The sequence below is a fragment of the Triturus cristatus genome, chromosome 7 (assembly GCF_964204655.1).
Source record: "Triturus cristatus chromosome 7, aTriCri1.1, whole genome shotgun sequence".
NCBI lineage: Eukaryota > Metazoa > Chordata > Amphibia > Caudata > Salamandridae > Triturus > Triturus cristatus.
The window spans coordinates 1,662,618,510-1,662,643,266 of record NC_140590.1 but is presented as its reverse complement, the minus strand read 5'-3'; the positions used below and the strand labels follow the sequence as shown (position 1 = coordinate 1,662,643,266).

The 24,757-nt window shown below is 47.4% G+C and overlaps 1 protein-coding gene across 2 annotated transcripts in view; it reads right to left on the bottom strand.

Moving 5' to 3' along the window:
* The window catches only part of RBBP8NL (RBBP8 N-terminal like), a 229,426-nt gene that overhangs the window by 42,104 nt on the left and 162,565 nt on the right, over nt 1–24,757 (bottom strand). For both annotated transcript variants that reach the window (XM_085619752.1, XM_085619753.1), the window contains exons 5-6: nt 7,436–7,548; nt 1,472–1,544 (exon numbers count right to left, since the gene is read on the bottom strand). In XM_085619752.1, coding sequence (XP_085475878.1) covers nt 1,472–1,544; nt 7,436–7,548 — 186 coding nt within the window. The remainder of the gene's footprint in view (nt 1–1,471; nt 1,545–7,435; nt 7,549–24,757) is intronic.

Genomic DNA, 24,757 nt, shown 5'->3' with positions numbered 1-24,757 from the left:
CTACATGTTGCAGTAGGCCTTATTAAAGGCATTAAGAACTACATCATCCTTACATTTATAGAACAACACTGGCTCCCCTCCAACTCCTCATCACATTCAAGATCATCTGCATCATTATACAGGCCATCAAAAACAAAACCCTTGCTTGGCAAGTTAACAATCTCAGTCAACCAGCACCACCCCAGAAGCCAGGCTATTACCAGGTTAGAAACAAAGAACTGCAATCAAAAAACACAAACAAGAAGGCTGGCCTTCTCCATATCTAAACTGGCTCTAGGAGAAGGAGATGTGAAATGCCTTTGATAAAGGGGAAATACAACAGGGAGGAAAAAACGTACTGGGAAACCATTTAGGTTGTTAAAATTGCCCTCACCCACTGAATAGTTGCATGCTTCATCACGGGGCCACTGATACACCCTGTTGCAGACCAACACTCAGGGCGGAGCACATATTTTGATACTTTTTTTTTACAGAGAGGGATCCCTATTGCAGAAAGAAAGATTAGTTAAAACTGTCTAAGCGGGTGCCCCCATACTTTTATTCTGGGCCTCCCTTGGCAGAATTAAAATAAATCGGGTATATTAGAGAAACCACGTCTCCATTACCCTGACTGCATGAACCGACATGTTTCAGCCTTAAATAAGTGCCCGACCATCGGAGGACGCAGAGTGAAAAGTGCAAGAGATGTTGCCATGTGAACCAAGAGTGATTACAGGGCTACGTCCCCACTCTCACCCAGGGTTTGGAAAGCCAATAATGAGACATGGGTATTTCTTTGGAATGTGTCTACATAGGGCAAGTATTGCCAACAATCAATCTTACCATATAGTAATTATCTAGGAGGGATTTAATAAAAAAGGATCTGTATCCTGAGGAAGGCCATTGACCCAGCTGGGCACTTTCTGCAATAGGGATCCCTCTAAATAAAATAATCTTTTCAAAATATGTGCTCCACCCTGAGCGCTGGTCTGCACCAGGGTGCGTCAGTGGCCCTATGATGAAGCCTGCCACTATTCAGTGGGTGAGGGCAATTTTAAAAACCTAGTTTCCCAGTAAGTTTTTTTCCCTGCCCGTCATATTTTCCTTTAATAATTGAAAGGATTTCACATAGTCCTTCTCGTAGAGTGAGTTTAAGTGTTTGCTTGGGAGAGTGAGGGAAGGCTTAATCTCTGGTCCCTTACTTTTTTGTGTGTAGTGGCTTTTTCCATAGGCACACCGAGGATCTGGAACCATGTTCCATCAACATCAGGAGTGGTCATACGTGTTGCAAAGGAACTAAACGCACACTTCTTCAGAGAATTCTACCTCCATGTACCATAAGAACCAACCCCTCAGCCAAATAAACATTCTCCCTCCTTGTAAATTCTTACAAATCTTATTCTCCGATCGTCAATCTTTTCAATACTCATCTGCTCTCTAGTTTGGTCCACACTCTACAAATTGATGACATACATGCATGCGTGAAGCTTACTCTGGGTTCTTGAGCACATTCAGCTCCTCCAAAAGAGTCTTGTTTTCTTCTTTGAGCCCATTAATTTCATTTGCTAAGAAAAAGAATGAGAAAATATATCATAAATAAGCAGTCATAGTGAGTTTAGCATATGTCACAGGTGCATGCAAATCCCAAGAATTTTAGCAGTTCCAACCCTTCCAGCTCACCTGCGATGCCTTCTGCTCTGTGGTCCATCCTGTGCATTATACTATGTCTCATGCTCTAAGGATGCTTCCTGCTTCCCTGCTTCCCTGCTGCTCCCTCTACTAGGCAATGCCTATCCCCACACTCTACTTTAGACCACATGTCATAACGATGTCATCTAGCTTGTTTAGCCACAGCCATACCTGAGAACTAACCATGTTATGAATTCGGCTTCTAGAAATTCCACACTTTCCCCTGATCCCAAACGCGTGCTCATGTAGGTAGTGCAGTGCGGTCTAATGATGTGGCCTTCGTTTGCAACCTTGTTATTGATTGGGTAAGACTCACAGTTTTAGTGGATAGCATATTTTTGGTTGGTAGTACTCTGCACATTTCTTCCCCAACCCATAGGGTTCACTGACAGAATATCATTGACAAAAAGATTGTGTGGACAAAATAATGTGTCAAAAATCGAGAACCAAAATATTGAGAAGATAAATGCACATAGGTAAATATGGATTTACTGTTCTTAACTCTACATCTACGTACCTTGAAGATATATTCATCGTCAAGGTGCATATAGTAAAACTTTGCTTACCCATAGAAACTTACCTTCATGATATTTTTGGCCTCAGTATTTTTGACACAAAATTTTATCCACGTGACATTTTTTTCCCGATATTTCGTCTAACACCGCCCATAGATGCCTCAACTTGCGTCAGCACCTTATAATACTCTCCAGCAACTGGGAATATTGTTCCAATAGAGATGTTTTGTAAAAAGATGCCTGATACAGCCTCTTTATTGCATGAGTTGTCATTTGGCCTCAGGAGCCCCAGAAATCACTCATTTCAAGGCACCTAAACAGAAACATTTGCGCTGCGAAAAGAGAAAAAAGACTAGGGCTGGTTAAAATGTATATTACGCTGATGTAATTAGTGTCATATTGTGTTAATCTTCTTGCACAAAACTCATGAAATAATGCTATATCTCGTAAATACGCACTGTGTGTGGTAAATATTTACCACAAATGCGCCGTTTGGTGTGAAAATTAATTTACCCTCAGCATACGGGAACAATGCGAGCAACAGAGTGCGACCGGCTGTTGTTTGAGGTGCTTTTGTTTTTTACACTATTTTTTTTAGCACAAAATGCATCCTCACTTTCAAAATGGACATAAGGCTTTATTTCATGCTAAAATACGCGCCAAATGCCAGTTTTGCCTTTTGTGCAATTACATGTCATTTTACCTAAATATGCTGAAGTTTCGCATAATTGTGCAAAAGCAATTTAAGCAAATTCTGCACACCCCGAGAAAAGACCTCACAGATAGGAAAATCTATATTTCAGCATGGGGGTGGGTAGAAGAAAAATAGTCCCCTCAGCTAATGTAAAAGAAACTCTGCCGTTCCGCTACCACCGGTCCCTTTCACAGCCAAAAGTGAAGAAAAAAAGACAACAATTGCCATCTAATCCGGTCAGGTGGTAAATGTGTGCAGAAATGGGCCCGTTCAATTTCCCCAGAAGATTTCACCCTGTAGGCCCTGGAAAATATGTTATTGCCTTTTCCGTGGGGAATAACTCGTAATCTGGTTTGAGAGATCTGGTCTACCTTGCCCAATCTCTGGTTGCAAGTGGGAGCATAGTTTGGAATTAAAGCTTTTATCTATTTATGGCTGAGACCAACATGTGCTTTAGAGATACTGCAGAGTAATTTGAAACCATAGAATGCTATTATGTTAATAAAGGACTTCGAATTAGCAGTTCGCGAATACAACTTCAAATGATCATTATAATAAGGTATTTATTGACTTCTCGACTTATCATTTCAGTATCTCAACGAGGAGGGTAGTTTTAAATTGCCTTGAAGATGAGATGTCTAAGCAGTTAGAGAATGAACGAGTATCACCCTTTTCAACAAATGCTTTCTCCTTTAAGGTCATCTTATTGATATTGTCAATTCAGGGCTCTTTCTATCTTTTTTTTAGCTCATGATCAGTGGATGGTGAATTTGTTTCCCTAATTTACATGTTCAAGGTTCAAGGTTCAAGAGAGGGTGCTGAAGGTAAAATAATGAACACAGATTCATGCTGACAGCCTGGAACTGAGCAATTTATTTCCAGCATCTTCCATGTTGAGGTTGCTTCCTGGAACCAATAATTGTATTATCTGAATCTACTAGGGGCGCGGTGGCTGAGTCCCTTAAGAAGTTTATCCTGGCATCCAGGATCTAGAAACCAAGGAGAGGGGGCTCTCACACCAAAGGGATGGAGCACCCAGTAACTGATAGGTTAAAAAAGTTTTCCCTTTGGATGAATCAAATGTTGAACATTTAACATTCACACAATACCACCTGTAGAACACAAAATTTACACAGAAACTTGATAATTGAGGCACTTATAGATCAACCACAGTCTCATAAAAATATCAATGTTTTTTAATCATTATTACAAATACATAAATATGAACTACTCATATGAGTTCAATTACATTAAAATTCATCAAAGTTCATATGTAATCAGCAAAAAACATTTAACCAAATTAAAACATGTACATATCAAAAATCATTGAACAACATAAAAAAGGAAGAATTCAGAAAAAAGACAATCAACTGTGTCATTTAAACCGTTAATTTGGACATTTGCATAGACAGCATCAAGCATGGGTCTAAATTCCCTGTCTAAAACAGTTTGCTGACTTCACCAAATTTAACCACATATATAGGCGTTGACGCGTTTCGATGGTATAATGTCAATAGATACCACCTTCTTCAGGACAATACTTTTTATCTTCCTCAACTTAAAAAGGCCAAATCACATATTTGCCTTATAAATTAAGTCCTTCTATGGGTACCAGCAGAGCAATGTCAATTTCACGTTGGGGCATTCCCCCGAATTCTTGACCACCTGTGCGTTATAAAAAACTCGGACAGCACTCAAATTGTCTGACGTCCGCGGTGAATACTTCGGGAGAGTCTGTCTCGTCGGATATACAACCACGAGCAAGTGAGCCCACTGCAAAAGACTTACCCCCGACACGTATGGCCACTTCAGGATCGAAGAACGGGCCCGAAGTAAATTAAATTTGAGTTCTGTCCGAATTTGAACTATTGCTGAAGGTGTAGACAATAGGACTTTGCAATCTGTGAGTTGTAGATCCATAATTCTAATCCCAGATCTGAAAAGGGCCTTGGAAGAAAATCTGGGTTTGGATAAAAGTTATCACACTTGACATGACACCTCTTGCATCTTACCGATTTATTTAAAGAAATAATTCCTGCAGGCATGTTTTAAAAGCCTAAAGTGCATATCTTAAGCAACAGAAAAATGGCCGCTACAATTATGTCTGATGCATGCTGCCTGCTTTCTCAGCAACATACACAACTGTTTTATTGAGGCATGCCCCAAAATGGAGGTGAGTGTACCAGTCTGGGCCTTATTTGCGGCTGCTCATAAGACCTTATTTTATCTGCTTCTGTCGCATTATCATCTTGACCCTGCAGGCAGGAGGAAGAGGGCACAGGCAGTCTCATTATAATTCCTGGGAAAGGTAGGCAGGTTTACTGGTGTGGGCCTGTTTCTATTGGTTTTGGAAGTCCCAGCCCTACCTTTGCTGATTTCATCTCAGCAAGCATGGAGAAAGAGGGGTGTGTCAGGTATGTCCACTGCTGTAGGTACCCCCACTTAGCTTCAGATATCTGCCCTGTATGTGAATCTTCAGTCCTATCAGTGCTGGCCGAGACACACACACAGATTTACAGGCTAGTTCTGCAGCATCATTAATTACTTCAAGTTATTACAAGTGAGTAGTGATAATTGTCTTTTCAGAGCCACATTCTGATACAGGGACAAACCTGTAATTGACAGGTTTTATGGAGAGATTCGTTTGTCCCTTACATTTTACAAATATTCTAGACCTGCCACAAATGATAGACTATGATTTTATTCATTTTTTATCAAAAATGCTAATTTCTAAATTATAGTCTAAATATCCTTGATTTGATACAGCAACTCCATCACTCATCCCCTCTGGACTTGATTATGCTAAAAGACTGTACCCTGGCATTCAAGTTTCCACCGCGAGAAATCTGCAAACAATCCAGAATTCAGCAAGTCTACTTCTTAATGTAAATATATGAACCCACATCCCTTCCCCTGCATACAATTGCATGAACATACTCTAGCAGGCTGATATGCACCACTCACAGAGCAATAAATGGCAAAAGACCAAACAAGGACACATTCATATTTTGAAGGCATGGGAAGATTAAGTGATTTGCCCAGAATAACAGGCTGCTGAGCTAAAGCCGAGACTCAAACCAGGTTCTTCAGCTTCAAAGTCGGCAGCCCTGGCCGTTACTCCACATCCTCTCCCTATCAAATGATTCTCTTCTTACCCCCTATCCTCTGCATTGCCGTGTTTGAGTGTACCCTACTCTGCTGCATACATGTCTATCTCACTCTCTACTGTATGTCTGCAAACTGGCCATACCACTCCTCACAAATCACAAACTCTTCTTACGTGTAACCAATCATTGCAATCTAGCAATAGCTAGCCTTCTCTATACTACCTGTTCATCACACCTTCCATTTGCACCTGTTCATTCTAATGATCACACTTAACTCCTATTAACTTAGCTACCAAAAGGAAACTGGGAGAAATGAATGGGTCAGTTCCGAGAGCACAAAACTAATCCCCATAACCAACAATAACTATTGACCACTGGAATAGCCACAAACTTAAAGTTCCGGAATAGTATGCTATTCGCCATAAAGTGCTGTAACCCCTCATCAGGGCTAATTTGACAATTTAATCGACCAATGGATGTGTCCCGTTGACCACAAACCCTGTTATGTATGTATATTATGCATGAGTTTTTGGAAACAATTATAGTCTCGGCCAACCGATAGACTTACCTTGCCTTGCTATGGAAGCACTAGCCCGGGTGGCCACATTTCCACCTGTGAAGTTGGACCTGCAGGTTTTGAAAATGCAGCCAGACATTTAGAGGGGCAGTTTGACTTTCCAGCGTATGGCCATATTTTCATGACTTGGATGAAAAGACTCTTATGTGATACAGCGGCCTGAGAGCAACATGTGTCACCTAACAAATCAGCACTAAATAAATAACAACATAATATTATCTGTTTCAGGGACAGCCCACAAATAAATAAACTCTATCTTGAGAAAATGGCCCAATACCAGGCTTGGAAATTGTCACTGCATTTTATTTTATTATGTATAAGATCTTGGTGTAATTCACTTCCACCATCTCAGCCTGGAGCTGTCATAGGTTGACTGAGTCATTTGTATTTTCATGAGCTATTTCTATTTAGGCCTTTCTGACTACAAGTCTCTGAGCACTGAAGAGTGACACATGTTTCATCTGTCCCTTCACGGAACGCAACCCGCTGTGTTATCCATTCTCAGTGTGTTTGATGACCCATTGGTGTTATGGTGGAAGTAGTCAACATCAGACAATCACAGCTTGTTCTAGTGGGTTACTGGACCTTAGTCAACATGGCTGTGATCAAGGCAGGTCCATATTTTGCAAATCTTTACCTAAAGCGTTGATTCAATAACATGTGGCAACTTCATAGTGCAGATTTCGAACTTTTACTTAAAAATGATTCCATTGCAAATTACACCCAGAGCTTCTTACGCAGCGACTAACCTTACCCCGCTCACATGTCCATTTCCCAGATCACCCACGGAAGAATACTTCTTAATCACATTTCATGATCCTGAGTGACACACTCAACATTTCTCAATGATATACCCTATCGCCGCTTTACGTACTGAGAGAAGAGATGTGCTGGAGGCTCTGGAAGTGGGAACTCTCGAACTCCTGCTGCTTTTTCTTGGCCATTTCTTGAGTAACTGTGCACCTGTCACAGAGACCTGCTCGCAACCTGGAATGAAACAGCAAGAGAAAGGCTTTATGGAGCCTAGGAGCCACTAGGAATGTTAGTTACAATGAATTTTGGGATGAGAGGAACCTGGGAGTAGATTCAAACTTTGGCAACCCTGTGTAGATCTGCTATGCACGCATCGTTGTGGTGTGGACCGGTGCTATTAATACCGTATTCGAGTTTTACCTATGTACTACATATTATTTCACAAACAAATTTACTCACTTCATGGTAAATAAAACTTGCTTATTTTCAGTTTCATTCAAGCCCTTCATATTTCATCCTACTGGGTATTTCATTCCTATTCAACTATCTTGCCTCATATATTGCTGATTCCAAATAACTCAGTAGCGTCTCCTCGAGGGAGTGCTGCGGGGCGGTGAGGCGGGGAAGGGACAGGGTGGGGCGTAGTAAACTCCGGCATACGGCCGAACGGAGGCAAGTAAATAAATAAATAAAACAAATTACATTGCGCATGCTGCATCGCCATTTAGCGTTGCAGCGGCCGCAATGTAATTCATTTTCTTTATTTATTTATTTATTTACTTACCTCCGTTCAGCCATATGCCGGAGTTTACTAACCTCCACCCTACCCCTCCCCCACCCCGCCTCACTGCCCCGCAGCACTCCCTCGAGCAGCCGCTACTGAAATAACTTCTCAATACGGTTTCATCCATCACTCATCAGTGACCACCTCAAAAGGCTCCTCACTCCATTACTTTCCGTCTTTCAGTTCATCTCTCCTATACATATCGTTTTTTCTCAGGAATTGCACCTTCCTCATGTCACTGACTCACCGTATAGCATGTACACATAATCTGTGGGAGTGTAATCCGCATAATGTGGGAATGCTACACTGTGGAGTAGTGGACATGAAAAATAGGAATTTCTATCAGAAGCGCAGAAAGATGTCCAATTCCGCAGGAAAAATTATATGTATGGAAAGCATAAGATTGCCCTGGGAAGTGATGGTTTCTAGCAAAACGTGTTGACAAGAATTGGGCAAAAGAGAGGTGATTTCAGGAAATAATTAAGTGAAGAGCTATTTTGGAGGGAACATTATGAACTATTGCTGATACTGTATTGAGGATTGATTTGAAGGAGTAATATAAATATATTTTTAAGCAAGACAATGTGAAAGGAATTGAATATGTTTATGAGATGGAATATGAAATAAATACGTTTTATTTAACCCAAGGCAATTAAATCTGTTAGTGCAATAATATGAAATACACGTTTAAAACCCAAGCACTCTATTAATAAGATCCCAGGGAAGATATTTGTTGAGTAATTGTCAACTGAAGGACTTTGTAACAACAAAGGATATTTCAAGCACCTTTTTCGGTGACGTGGGCAGCGCGCTCTTCCGCGTTCACCTTCTATCCCAAACTCTGTATGAAATAGCAAAACTCCACAGGGACGAGCAAACAAGCAAATCAAAGCATAAATAGCTTGGTTTCTCAGAAGATCATTTTGCAGAACTGAATGTTTCACCTCCTGGGCGAGATTCTTTACCAAGAAACAAAAATTACAAACAATTTCCTGGAATGAATAACTCATCTCTTGTGATGTAAAGTTGTGTTGCATCGTGAAAGGATCTTGGGTGTAACAGCCTGGGCCAGGAAGAGTGATTCAAGCTCTATGTGTGGTTATGAACTTGACTGCTGTGATTAACTGGAGCTCTGGCTTCTGTTTTTTGGAAGCCCCAATGTCTCACTCTACATTAGGAGTGAACTTATAACTGTTGGATGGCAAGACGGGCTGTTTACAGTCATTGCGACCATTGTCTGCTAACAAGGTGCAAAGGGGCTTTCTTTGCGCGCTAAGGCATCAGGCTTCAAAGTTAACAAAAGTAAATCCGGGTTTTTATTTGTTGCTAAAAATGCAACTGGGTCTTGTCCAATGTCAGAAGAACATGAGCACAACATCAACAAACGTAAACGAACACACAAAAAACAACATTATACAAACAAAAATAATGAAGAGGACATATAGGGTTATCCATAAATACAATGGTACATAATGGGGCATCATGAAAAGCGCTTATGCATTCACAAAAAAGTAATTTCTCAAGAAACGTTTTTTTTAGAGTAGCCTCCTTAATTGATAATATTGTGTAACTCATCAAATGTCCAGTGCAGAGTGCACCCAGGGGCAGGCTGTCCACATGGGAAAACTAGGTGGTCAGCTAGGGCGGCAAGTTGAGTGGGGACAGAAAAATTAGGAATAAAATCATATTGAAAGCAACTAAGCCAAACAAGCGCGGGGGCGCCGATGGCATGGCTCACCTAGGTGCCAGTTGCGGGCTAGATACTTCAAGGGTGCCCTTGAGTGTTCCATAGGATATTCCTACCTGCAAAATATGCAGTTGTAAATGTTAGGGGTCCAATAAATGGTTTGTTTTCACTGATCTCAGCACTCATACAGGCAAGGGAGTAGCCAGAAAGATACAATACGACCATTTTGATCCATGTCCCGAATGGCAATAAAGAGAAGTATGTGGTCCCCTCGAGGAAGCTTTGACAAAAATGCCAGGGGATGCCTTTTATATTTAATAGCCCTTCACATGCCTTATGTCTCTTCTTGCATCTTTCTTTCAACCTTCCATTGATCCACTTTCCATTCTGCCATCTTTCTTTCCATCTATCTTTCCTTCCCTTCTTCTGTCTCCCCGTCTATCCTTCTACCTTTCAGTCCTTCCATTCTTGAATTCTTCCTTCCATTTTCCTCCATCTTTCTATGCATCCTTTCTTCCAGTTTGGGATCTTTCCTGCCATCCATCCTTCATTCCAACTTTACTTCCTTGCTCCCAGGTATCTTTCAGTCTTTCCTTCTATCGTCTATCTTTATTCTCCCCTTACTTCCCCCTTTTACTTTCATCATTTATCTCATCTTTCCTTCTCTACTTTCATCTCCTTCTTTCCACCCGTCCTTCTATCCTTGCATCTTTCCTACCACCCTTCCTTCCTCACATCTTTCCTTTCATCTCTGTCTTTCCTTTAATCCCCCTTTTGTGAATTCACTTCTCACTTTTTTCTTTGCCAGTTTTATAATCTCTGGTAACTCTTAGCCCACACCTACAGCTCTGTAACTGTGTCATTTATTAGCTTCTGAGTGGGACCTGGGAATGAAAGATCAAATTCAAAAGCAGCCATAAAAATTATTTAATTGAGCTCAGAGTCAACCCCCGCTGCAGCTGCGGAAGCGGGTGCTTGACAACGTCCTTGCATGGAAGCAGGATCTTGACCAAGCGCTAGCTTGGGAGACAATCCCAAATCACATCGTTTTTTCCATTTTATGTCCAAGGTTCATAAAAGGATTTAGGCTTGGCCTGAGAGCAGCATGACCTACTGCTACTGATACTTGAAATTACCCACAGTGAACGTTGGCGCTCCCAGAGAAATATTTATGTCACCTCATGCTGTTATTGACTGTTTGGTATATCATTCCACCTTCTAGTGAGTGTTTTCGTTGGAATACATGGGAAACTGTTTTACATCTGAAAAGTTCACACAGGCATTGCATTGTCTCATTTTGTTTACCTACAATATGCTTTTTATACAGAAGTCAAACCATTTTCCTACTTTTGACCAAGTATTGTCCAGCTTCAACGTGCTAACCAGAATGTATGCATGCAGTGCCTGAAACAGCAACTGTGCATGTACATGCAGTGCCTGAAACAGCATTTGCGCATGGGAATGCAGTGCCTGAAACAAGATTTGTGCATGGGCATGCAGTACCTGAAAGAGCATTTGTGCATGGGCTTGCAGTACCTGAAACATCATTTGTGCATGTGCATGCAGTATCTGAAACAGCATTTGTGCATGTGCATACAGTGCCTGACACTTAATTTGTGCATGTGCATGCAGTGTCTGAAACAGCATTTGTGCATGGGCATGCAGTCCCTGAAACATCATTTGTGCATGGGCATGCAGTACCTGAAACAGCATTTGTGCATGGGCATGCAGTGCCTGAAACAGCATTTGTGTATGTGCATGCAGTATCTGAAACATCATTTGTGCATGGGCATGCAGTACCTGAAACAGCATTTGTGCATGTGCATGCAGTACCCGAAACAGCATTTGTGCATGGGCACGCAGTACCTGACACTTAATTTGTGCATGTGCATGCAGTGTCTGAAACAGCATTTGTGCATGGGCATGCAGTACCCGAAACAGCATTTGTGTATGTGCATGCAGTATCTGAAACATCATTTGTGCATGGGCATGCAGTACCTGAAACAGCATTTGTGCATGTGCATACAGTGCCTGACACTTAATTTGTGCATGTGCATGCAGTGTCTGAAACAGTATTTGTGCATGGGCATGCAGTACCTGAAACATCATTTGTGCATGGGCATGCAGTACCTGAAACAGCATTTGTGCATGGGCATGCAGTGCCTGAAACAGCATTTGTGTATGTGCATGCAGTATTTGAAACATCATTTGTGCAGGGACATGCAGTACCTGAAACAGCATTTGTGTATGTGCATGCAGTATCTGAAACATCATTTGTGCATCTGCATGCAGTACCTGAAACAGCATTTGTGCATGTGCATACAGTGCCTGACACTTAATTTGTGCATGTGCATGCAGTGTCTGAAACAGCATTTGTGCATGGGCATGCAGTACCTGAAACATCATTTGTGCATGGGCATGCAGTACCTGAAACAGCATTTGTGCATGGGCATGCAGTGCCTGAAACAGCATTTGTGTATGTGCATGCAGTATCTGAAACATCTTTTGTGCATGGGCATGCAGTACCTGAAACAGCATTTGTGTATGTGCATGCAGTATCTGAAACATCATTTGTGCATGGGCATGCAGTGCCTGAAACAGCATTTGTGTATGTGCATGCAGTATCTGAAACAGCATTTGTGCATGGGCATGCAGTACCTGAAACAGCATTTGTGTATGTGCATGCAGTATCTGAAACATCATTTGTGCATGGGCATGCAGTACCTCAAACAGCATTTGTGCATGTGCATGCAGTACCCGAAACTGCATTTGTGCATGGGCACGCAGTATCTGAAACATCATTTGTGCATGGGCATACAGTACCTGAAACAGCATTTGTGCATGGGCATGCAGTACCAGAAACAGCATTTGTGCATGGGCATGCAGTATCTGACACTTAATTTGTGCATGTGCATGCAGCGTCTGAAACAGCATTTGTGCATGGGCATGCAGTACCTGAAACAGCATTTGTGTATGTGCATGCAGTATCTGAAACATCATTTGTGCATGGGCATGCAGTACCTGAAACAGCATTTGTGCATGGGCATGCAGTACCTGAAACAGCATTTGTGCATGGGCATGCAGTACCCGAAAAAGCATTTGTGCATGGGCACGCAGTACCTGACACTTAATTTGTGCATGTGCATGCAGTGTCTGAAACTGCATTTGTGCATGGGCACGCAGTACCTGAAACAGCATTTGTGTGTGGGCATGCAGTAACTGAAACAGCATTTGCGCGTGGGCATGCAGTACCTGAAACAGCATTTGTGCATGGGCATGCAGTACCCGAAACAGCATTTGTGCATGGGCATGCAGTGCCTGAAACAGCATTTGTAGATGTGCATGCAGTGAATGAAACAGCATCTGTGCATGCCTGTTTGTGCATACGTTAGCTCAATAAAGCCAATGACGGTTTCCAAAAGTGGCAATGCATGCACACTGGTAAGAGGTGAGAAAGGATATACTGAAGCTGGCACAACAGGACTGGTGCTATGGGCGATGTCAATGCATGGAGTTTGGTTGTACGGTACTTGCACAATACTGGTATGTGGGAGGTTTGGATGCATGGATTTTGGTTGCAGGTTCCTTTTACTAGGTGAAGTGCGGATGCATGTGGGTTGGTGATAGAGGACTGGTACTGGAGAGGGAGAATCATAGATTTTAATGTTGGCGATCTGGATCTTGGGGGGGATTGGAAGCATGAATGTTGTTAGTGGGGGCTTGACTGGGAGGTGAAGATGTACACATGATGGTAATAGAAGGCTGGTAATTTGGATGTGAATCTATACATTGAGACTGACAGAGGGGTGTGACTGAGGGTTTAGTAAAGTGAGTGGATACAATTGATCAGACATTTACACTAGGCATATTGCAGTTCCATCCGCGGCCACTGCGGTGCTACTGGTGGAGGTAGGGTGTACATGAAAGCCAGGGCTTTAAATGGGATGAAAAAAGTGTGGGCCCCTGAGAGGGGCGGGCCTCTATAATTACGGGCATGACTTAAACACATACACTAAAATTCAAGTAGAGTCCCACCCTACCCACACATTTGCATAGAATCACAACTGCAACTGGCATACGTGACCATTGCTCTGGGCGCTTTGCAGAGGCGCCAAGGATCAAAAGACAGCGTAGTCTGAACACCTTTTTGCCCCTGACAGGCACTGAGAGAAACTCGCACTGCCTGCAGCCACAACTCAAGTGTGCCCCAACACCTGGATGAAACTCAACTGAAATGAAGCACTAGAGAAAAGTAATATGCTGCCTGAACAAAAGAAACACAACATGCGGGAAAAGACAAACACTCATTTATTTTATTTATTTATTTATTTTATAACACTTGTAAGGCGCACAGCTACCCACAAAGGGTTTCCCGGCGCCGGACCAGCAAAACACAAAACACAACTGGATAGAGAGCATTTAAAGCACTTATTTGTCGAACAACCAGGTTTTTACACTTTTTCTAAAATTCATATAGTTTTCCTCCTTGCGTATATGAATGGGTAATGTGTTCCACAGAGTTGGGCCCAACTAGGAAAATGATCTCCCGCCTGTTCTAGCCCGTTTGAACCTCGGTACCGCAAAGTTCGCAGCAGTGCAAGAACGAAGACTGCGATTGGGGAGGTAGGGCTTAGCAAGGTCCTGTAGGTATTTGGGGGCAGTGCCAGCTTTGATTTTAAATAGGTAGGTCAGGGTTTTGAAACGAATCCGGTTTTCAACCCTGAGCCAATGCAGGTCCCTAAGATGTTTGGTGATCCTACCGGATCTAGGGATTCTGCAAAGCAGTCTGGCAGCAGCGTTTTGCACCAGTTGCAGACGTCTTATTACTGCTTTGTTTGAGCCCAGGTACAAGATGTTACCGTAATCAAGCCGAGATGTCACTAAGGCATTGACTACGTTCTTCTGGGTAGTAGGTGGTAACATCCAGACAATTTTGCGAAGCCATTTAAGAATGGTAAAACATATGCCTGCCACTTTGTTGGCTTGCTGAGTCATAGATAGACTGTCATCTATGATGACCCCAAGGTTTCTGACCTGAGAAGCTGGAGGTGGAAGTTTACATAATGACGATGGCCAATGGGGATCACTCCAGAGATCTTTACTATTCCCCAAGAGGAGGACCTCTGTTTTCTCCCCATTTAATTTAAGTTGATTAGCTGACATCCAACTAAATATTTCCTGAAGGCCTATTTTTAATGCAGATGGAGCAGATGAGTCAGATTTGGAAAGTGAAAACAGGATTTGAGAATCATCTGCATAAGTCATTAAAATAAGACCAAAATTTTCTGCAAGATTGGCCAATGGTCGTAGGTACAAATTAAAAAACAAAGGGCTCAGGATCGATCCCTGTGGCACACCATGAGGAGAGTGGAATACCTCAGAGCATGCCTCCGAAGAGGAGATCTGGAAAGTGCGGAGGGATAAGTATGATCTAATCCACTCCAGTGCTTTGCCTTCGACACCATTCTCCCCCAACCTGTCAAGCAGTATGGAGTGAGAAATGGTGTCGAAGGCCGCACTTAGATCCAACAAGACCAATGCTACCGTTTGGCCGTCATCAATGAGCTCCCTGATCTTTTCTGTGACCCCGAGCAGGGCCGTCTCGGTGGAATAACCACTCCTAAACCCAGATTGGGACGAATGAAGAAGCTCGTTGTTTTCCACATAGGTTGAAAGTGCCTTATGGATGTGCCTCTCCAAAATTTTTGAAAAGGCAGGCAGTAATGAAATTAGACGATAATTGGCCAATATCATAGGGTCTGCGGCCGGCTTTTTAAGTAGAGGACTGACCATAGCATGTTTCCATAGAGCAGGAACTGTGGCCTGCTCAATGGAGGCGTTCAGTATCTCAGCTATGGAGATCATGGCAGAGTCCTCTAATTTACTTAAGATACTGATAGGAATAGGGTCACGTGGGGAACCCGATTTGATCGATTTTAATAATTCCTTCAGTGTATCCAGATTAATGGGAGGCCAGGCTTCAAGATGACAATTTCCTCTGGGGACTTGGGGGATGTTATATTGTTTAAGTGTGATCGTGCTGTCCCTTTTGATATTAGAGACAATGTTCTCAATCTTATCGGTGAAAAACGAAGCCAAGTCCTGGCACTGCTGGGTATTGAGAGGGGTAGGTTCCGCTCTTGAATTCTCACCAGCCAGCTCTTTTACAGTATTGAAGAGAGTCTGGGATTTATTTACGGCCATGTTAATGCTAGTAGTAACATAGCATGCTTTAGCTTTCATGCATGCTGAATGATAGCTATTTATGGCCTTTCGGTAAACTTCTTTTTGATGGAGTTCATAGTTTTTACGCCACTGCCTCTCCAGGGTCTTACATGTGGATTTTTCTTTCTTAAGAGCTTCTGTGTACCAGGGGGCGGGAGGGCGATGTGTTTTTCATTTGCAACGGGATAGGGGCAGGCAGGTATCCGCTGCACCATTTAACCATGTTTGTGTAGTCTCTGCTATGCTTTCCATATCTCCATCTAAGCATGGGTGATCTTTCCTCAAAGCATTGTTGAGATCCTCCAAATTTAGAGATTTCCAATTTCTCCTAAAAGATTCTGAAGGAGTCGTAACAGGACATTTGGTAGGTTTAAGTGAGATAGCGAAACGTAATAGGAAATGATCTGAAATGAAATGAGTGACCACAGCGCCTTCGGCCTGGTCACCCCCACGCTCCTGTGCCTGCTGCCGCTCCCGCTGCCCCAGCCTCCCGAGGGCCGCCGAGCCCACACCTGCTTTTCCCGCCGCCCCAGCCCGTGGCCCCGCCCCCGACAGCCGATTGGACAGCGCTCCCGCCTCCCCGCAGACCCTCCCGACCGGCTCCCTTCTTAAGGGGAGCCAGACCAAGATCTAGGGAGTGACCACAGCGCCTTCGGCCTGGTCACCCCCACGCTCCTGTGCCTGCTGCCGCTCCCGCTGCCCCAGCCTCCCGAGGCCCGCCGAGCCCACACCTGCTTTTCCCGCCGCCCCAGCCCGTGGCCCCGCCCCCGACAGCCGATTGGAACGCGCTCCCGCCTCCCCGCAGACCCTCCCGACCGGCTCCCTTCTTAAGGGGAGCCAGACCAAGATCTAGGGAGTGACCACAGCGCCTTCGGCCTGGTCACCCCCACGCTCCTGTGCCTGCTGCCGCTCCCGCTGCCCCAGCCTCCCGAGGGCCGCCGAGCCCACACCTGCTTTTCCCGCCGCCCCAGCCCGTGGCCCCGCCCCCGACAGCCGATTGGACCGCGCTCCCGCCTCCCCGCAGACCCTCCCGACCGGCTCCCTTCCTAAGGGGAGCCAGACCAAGATCTAGGGAGTGACCACAGCGCCTTCGGCCTGGTCACCCCCACGCTCCTGTGCCTGCTGCCGCTCCCGCTGCCCCAGCCTCCCGAGGGCCGCCGAGCCCACACCTGCTTTTCCCGCCGCCCCAGCCCGTGGCCCCGCCCCGACAGCTGATTGGACCGCGCTCCCGCCTCCCCGCAGACCCTCCCGACCGGCTCCCTTCTTAAGGGGAGCCAGACCAAGATCTAGGGAGTGACCACAGCGCCTTCGGCCTGGTCACCCCCACGCTCCTGTGCCTGCTGCCGCTCCCGCTGCCCCAGCCTCCCGAGGGCCGCCGAGCCCACACCTGCTTTTCCCGCCGCCCCAGCCCGTGGCCCCGCCCCCGACAGCCGATTGGACAGCGCTCCCGCCTCCCCGCAGACCCTCCCGACCGGCTCCCTTCTTAAGGGGAGCCAGACCAAGATCTAGGGAGTGACCACAGCGCCTTCGGCCTGGTCACCCCCACGCTCCTGTGCCTGCTGCCGCTCCCGCTGCCCCAGCCTCCCGAGGGCCGCCGAGCCCACACCTGCTTTTCCCGCCGCCCCAGCCCGTGGCCCCGCCCCCGACAGCCGATTGGAACGCGCTCCCGCCTCCCCGCAGACCCTCCCGACCGGCTCCCTTCTTAAGGGGAGCCAGACCAAGATCTAGGGAGTGACCACAGCGCCTTCGGCCTGGTCACCCCCACGCTCCTGTGCCTGCTGCCGCTCCCGCTGCCCCAGCCTCCCGAGGGCCGCCGAGCCCACACCTGCTTTTCCCGCAGCCCCAGCCCGTGGCCCCGCCCCCGACAGCCGATTGGACCGCGCTCCCGCCTCCCCGCAGACCCTCCCGACCGGCTCCCTTCTTAAGGGGAGCCAGACCAAGATCTAGGGAGTGACCACAGCGCCTTCGGCCTGGTCACCCCCACGCTCCTGTGCCTGCTGCCGCTCCCGCTGCCCCAGCCTCCCGAGGGCCGCCGAGCCCACACCTGCTTTTCCCGCCGCCCCAGCCCGTGGCCCCGCCCCCGACAGCCGATTGGACCGCGCTCCCGCCTCCCCGCAGACCCTCCCGACCGGCTCCCTTCTTAAGGGGAGCCAGACCAAGATCTAGGGAGTGACCACAGCGCCTTCGGCCTGGTCACCCCCACGCTCCTGTGCCTGCTGCCGCTCCCGCTGCCCCAGCCTCCCGAGGGCCGCCGAGCCCACACCTGCTTTTCCCGCCGCCCCAGCCCGTGGCCCCGCCCCCGACAGCCGATTGGACCGCGCTCCCGCCTCCCCGCAGACCCTCCCGACCGGCTCCCTTCTTATGACGTCCCCAGAGCGACCGCGCAGCGGACGCGCGCAGCGGGAGCACCGATTGAGCGCCGAAGGTGCGCCAAAGGTAAGCCCGTCTGCGCCCGTCCGCGACCGGATCGCGCCCAGCGCCAGGACCCCTGGCCCACGAGGACCCCGACCGACCCGCCTGACGTACACCGCCGCCACCCTCATCGCACTCAACACCGGCCGATTCCCAGGATGCTACCGAGCCACACCACGACGCACCCACGGACCCTTCAGCTGCCACGCCTGCAAGTTCACCTGCATCCGGACCTGCCTCGCACCAGCACCCGCCAAGTCGAACACCAGCAGCACCCACCTCAAGTGCATCCTGCTCAACACCCGCTCCGTCCACAGACACGCCATCGAACTCTGGAACCTCCTAGACGCCACAGCCCCGGACGTTGCCTTCCTCACGGAGACTTGGATGAACGCCTCTTCAGCTCCCGACATCGCCATCGCCATCCCAGAGGGCTACAAGATCACCCGGAGGGATCGCACCGCCAACCAGATGGGAGGAGGCATCGCCATCATCCACAGGAACACCATCCGTCTCACGACCAGCACCGACAACACCCTGACCACTGCCGAACACCTGCATTTCCAGATCCACACCGACCCGAAGACCACCCTCAGAGGCACCCTGATCTACCGACCTCCGGGACCACGCACCCAATTCAGCGAGGACATCGCCGACTTCGTCAGCCCGCATGCCCTCCCCTCCGCTGACTACATCCTCCTGGGGGACCTCAACTTCCACCTGGAGAACAACAACGACCGCAACACCAGCACCCTGCTCGACAACCTCGCCAATCTTGGACTCAAGCAGCTGGTGTCCACCCCCACCCACCTCGCCGGACACACACTCGACGCAGTCTTCTCTTCCTGCACAGACATCGACTTCAGCCACGCCACAGAGCTTCAATGGACGGACCACAGCTGCGTCCACTTCACCTTCAAAAGAACGACGACCCACCACCACCAGCAACAGGCTGCCCGCAGAAGCTGGAACAAGATCACAGCCGACCAGCTCGCCACCTCCCTGAGCCAGCACCCTCCTGCCAGCTCAGCGAACCCCAGCCAGGCCGCCGACAACCTCACGAAGTGGATCAGCAACTGCGCGGACGAGCTCGCCCCGCTGAGGACCCCGCCCAGCAGACCCGGCAGCAAGAAAGCCCCATGGTTCACCGACGAACTCAAGAGCTCCAAGAAGAACTGCCGAGCCCTCGAGAAAGTCTGGAGAAGGGAACCTACACCGGACAACAGAACCTCCTTCAAGCTTGCCACCCGGAAGCACCACCAGCTGATCCGCGCCGCCAAGAAAACAGCATTCAAGGACCGGCTGGACAACAACGCACACAACTGCAAGGAACTCTTCAACATCGTGAAAGAGCTATCCAACCCCAGCGCAGGAAACAACGACATCACCCCATCGCAAGACCTCTGCAACTCCCTCGCCTCATACTTCCACAACAAGATCGCGGACATACACAACAGCTTCAACAACCAACCAACGCACACCACGACAGAACAACCACCCCCCACCACCACCCTCCACGCCTGGACCCCGATCAGCACCGAAGACACCATCCGCACGATGAACTCCATCCACTCCGGATCACCGACCGACCCCTGCCCTCACCACGTCTTCAACAAGGCCGACGCTGTCATCGCACCCCACCTGCGAGACATCATCAACACATCCTTCGACACCGCCACCTTCCCCGAGAGCTGGAAGCACGCCGAACTCAGCGCTCTACTCAAGAAACCCACAGCGGACCCCACCGAACTCAAGAACTACCGCCCCATCTCGCTCCTCCCGTTTCCAGCCAAAGTCATCGAGAAGACCGTCAACAAGCAGCTGGCCGCCTTCCTCGAGACGAATGGATCCCTCGACCCCTCACAGTCTGGCTTCCAAGCCAACCACAGCACCGAGACCGCCCTCATCGCCGCCACCGATGACATCCGAGCCCTGATGGACAACGGAGAAACAGCGGCCCTCATCCTCCTAGACCTCTCCGCGGCATTCGACACTGTCTGCCACCGCACCCTAGTACAGCGCCTCAGCAACGTCGGAATCCAGGACAAGGCTCTGGAATGGATCATCTCCTTCCTCGACGGAAGAACACAGAGAGTCCGCCTACCACCGTACAAGTCAGAGGCCACCGAAGTCATCTGTGGCGTCCCCCAAGGATCCTCGCTGAGCCCCACCCTCTTCAACGTCTACATGAGCCCCCTCGCGGCCATCGCACGCCAACACAACCTCAGCATAATCTCCTACGCCGACGACACCCAGCTGATCCTCTCCCTGACCAACGACCCCGCCGCCGCAAGAGCCAACCTGCACGAAGGGATGAAAGAGGTAGCCGAGTGGATGACGACCAGCCGCCTGAAACTGAACTCAGACAAGACGGAGGTCCTCATCCTGGGCTCTTCACCCTCCGCCTGGGACGACTCCTGGTGGCCTCCCGCCCTGGGCACCGCACCCAAACCGACAGACCATGCACGCAACCTGGGCTTCGTCCTGGACTCCTCCCTCTCCATGACCAGACAAGTCAACAACGTCTCCTCGGCGTGCTTCAACATCCTACGCATGCTACGGAAGATCTTCTGGTGGATCCCCACCGAGACCAGGAAGACAGTCACCCAGGCCCTCGTCACTAGCCGACTGGACTACGGCAACGCCCTCTACGCCGGTACCACCGCCAAGCTCCAGAAGAGACTCCAGCGGATCCAGAACGCCTCAGCCAGACTCATCCTCGACATCCCACGAACCAGCCACATCTCCGGACATCTGAGAGACCTACACTGGCTCCCCGTCAACAAAAGAATCACCTTCCGCCTCCTCACCCACGCACACAAAGCCCTACACGACCAAGGCCCGAGCTACCTCAACAGCCGAATCAACTTCTACGCTCCCAAACGCCACCTCCGGTCAGCCAACCACGCCCTCGCCGCGGTCCCCCGCATCCGAAGAGCGACTACAGGAGGAAGGTCCTTCTCCTACCTGGCCGCCAAGACCTGGAACTCCCTCCCGACCGACCTGCGCCTGACCCAAGACCACCTCTCCTTCAGGAAGAAGCTGAAGACCTGGCTGTTCGAGCAGTAGCGGCACCCCCCCTACCCCCAGCGCCTTGAGACCCTACGGGTATGTAGTGCGCTTTAGAAATGTCTTTGATTGATTGATTGATTGATTGACCAGAGAACAGGAGTAGTGTTAAACCATGAGAGTTCTTTCATATTTGATATAATAGGGTCTAACAAGTGTCCAGCTTTGTGAGTTGGACCCCTATTACGTAAAGTCAGATCTAGAACCATAAAGTCGTCTATTAAGTTTTTACAGGTCTTGTTGTTGTCATCTTCTAAATGAAGATTCAAATCTCCAAGTACAGTAAAGTTTTGAGCATTTAGATGTTGGGGTAGGATAAAGTTTACCAAATTATCTGACCAAGAGGGATTATTTACTGGCGGTCGATAGATCAGTACGCCAGAGAAGGTAAAATTGGGACTGAGGGTAATTTTAAATGATGCCGCTTCGCAGTTAGGAATGTCTGCAGGTTCAAAGTTGCACACAAAATCTCTACTGTGAATAATGGCAATACCCTCTCCTGTTTGGCATACCCGATCCCTCCTTACAATAGCATAGCTCGGGGGGAGGGCAGTTGCAACGTCTGGACCTGATCCGTCATGAAGCCAAGTCTCGGTTAAGAATATGGCGATGGGCTTTTTTTCCATTAAAAGATGAAAAATATCTAATTTGTGTTGTGGTAGTGAACGACAGTTTACCAAGTAGAATATAAAATTGTTGGGACTCTCTCCCTGCTGGTAAGGTTTGATAACAGTACCCTGGGGGGTTTCAGAATAGGGCTGATAGTTAGTCAAAGAAAGGGTACATTCAGGGCATGTTTGTAAGCCAGCTAATAACGGGTTCAGGGTTATGCAGTTATCATGGTTATTGGGGCGTAACGCCCTAAGTGTGGCACCTGTTAACATACCGGATAGTGAAGGGGCAGAGTATTGTGCCCTATGTCCCGGCCTGGCCCGGACGGGCACAGACGGGCTGACTCTGGCTGCACTCCGGCGAAGACAAGGTGCGTCCGCTAAAACGCGTCCGCTATCGCGGAGAAGACTGTTTCTTTTTATCACTGAGCCTAGAGCGCTCTCACCACTCTGTCCCGCCCTAAGATGGCCGCCACTAAATCCCTGGTGCTCGGTGCCTTGCCCATAATCGGCAGGTATCGAGCGCGTGTGTGCTGGAGAAAATGCGGGTAAGTAACAAGTGTGCTGACTGCAAATTACTAAGTTTAAAAACACACGTATTACAGATTAACACAATCCAGTTATTAAAACGTTTTTGTTCGAATAAAATCGGCTTTCAATTGTCCTCTAGCGCAATGATTGAGCAGTAAGGTAACACACTGCCCGAGTGCTAGCTAATCAGTAAGACAGTAAGACGTAGACCCCTCAGAGAGTGAAGAGACCATAAAGGACCACCAGGTCTTCTACATAGAAGTCAGGCACAGGACATCAGGTTCATAACCAAGACTGGTAACAAACAGACTGAGGTCTCTTCTTATAAAGGAAATGAACAAAAGACGGAAGTTGCACTGCTCTGAATCCAAGGCGAGAAAGGTTGAACCCATAAACAATATGAGCATACAGCGTCTTATAACGCGATGTCTTTAATGTTCCTCCACACACAGATGAGGGTCTGTAGTTCGTTGTCAATCTAGACGTTATGCTGTGCACTGATAGTGGTTTCAAGAAAGTAAAAAAAAAAAATACAGGACAGAGGCCCAGGAGCTGATGATAATTGTTGTGCAGTGCAAGGCTTGTAATCCTGTAGTAACGTGTTACCCAATTTGTGTCAATAAAGATTTCAATATTGTTTACACAGTTTCTTGTTCATTAAGATTTCAACAGCGTTGTACTCAGATCATGTCCATTAAGATTTCCCAACGCTTACCGAATGTAGAGAAGCTGCTTTCTAGCGAAGATTATTCCAGCGCGCTTCTTTGAGCAAACGGCAACAAGCGGGATACAAAGTAACGAGGAATTGTTGCAACCCCGTTTCCTCACGCAGTCGACAATAGGCTGAATACAAGTAACACGGATTGGTTTTAACCGCGTTTCCTCACGCAGTCGGCAAAAGCAAGGCAAAAGCAAGGCAAAAGCAAGGCAGGAGCGCGTTTCCAGCGCGAGACGAAAGATCTATTTCAAAAACAGGTTCCGAGGAAACAGGTCAAGAGGGAGCAGGGCGAGTAGCCATTACGGAGAGATTCACACAGGAAGAAGGGGGCGTGGTCCATAGAGAATGATGTGAATTATAAGCACGAACGAATTTGATTACCTGAATGTTTTTTACACTTATTGTTCAGAAATCGATTAGTGTTTTTTGCATGAATGTTAAGAGCACGAGTATAGGGCCTGAAGAGACCCGTTTCAATGTCCGATTTAAATTACTACCGGATCTGAGATCCGGATGGACCCGGCCTACTTAAAGCCATGGTGAAGGCAATCACTAATTTCCCTCTCACAACATCCCTGACCCTCTGCCACTCATCTCTGTTCCTCTCCTTCAATGCCTCTTAACTGCCAGCAGCGTCTCCCTATATTCAAGATTTCAAGTTGCCTCATGCCAACTGTTTTCCATTTTTGTTTTTTTCTTTCCATTTTAATGCTTGAATGCCTTTATTCTTTAAGTGAATACAAATTTACAAATGCCAGAATGCATAGAAAAAGTTAAAATGGATTCGCTCTTCACTGCCTTCATGGAACCCTGTCTGCCTCCCTCCCTCCCTCTGCCACATCAGCCATCTTTGTCCTGCAGTATTTTTCATGGGCCTCTTTCCCAGTCCTACTATACCACTCCCACCCCTCAAGTCTACCTCTTATTCACTTTCTACATTTCCTTTCTCTCTCCTTGATTCTCTTGCTCTCCTTCTATTCCTCCCATGACGTCTGCCTGCCACCTTTACTCCATTTTGTCCTGCCTTCCCGCCACTATATTAGTAATTTTCGTTCCTGGAGACTTCCTGCTCCCTTCCTCTTCTCACTCTCTCCTGACTCCCTTCCATCAGAAATATTAGGTGAACCCATGATATGCTGTTCCGTCCTGTTTTCTTTGCATTTTGATACTTGTCGTTTTGTACTATTAATTGAAAAATTTCCAGAAAGCAAAAGAAAACCAGCCTCTCACACCTGACTTGGGACAGCTTTATTAGAACTTGTCTTCATCTGTCCTCCTGTCACCCTTCACCTCTCCTCTTTATGGTTGCACTGCAAAGGTGCTAAGCGCCGAAAAAGCGCTTTGATGCCTCGTCAGGGGTAGTAAGTGCTATATAAATGCAATTACAATACAATACAAGCAAAGAA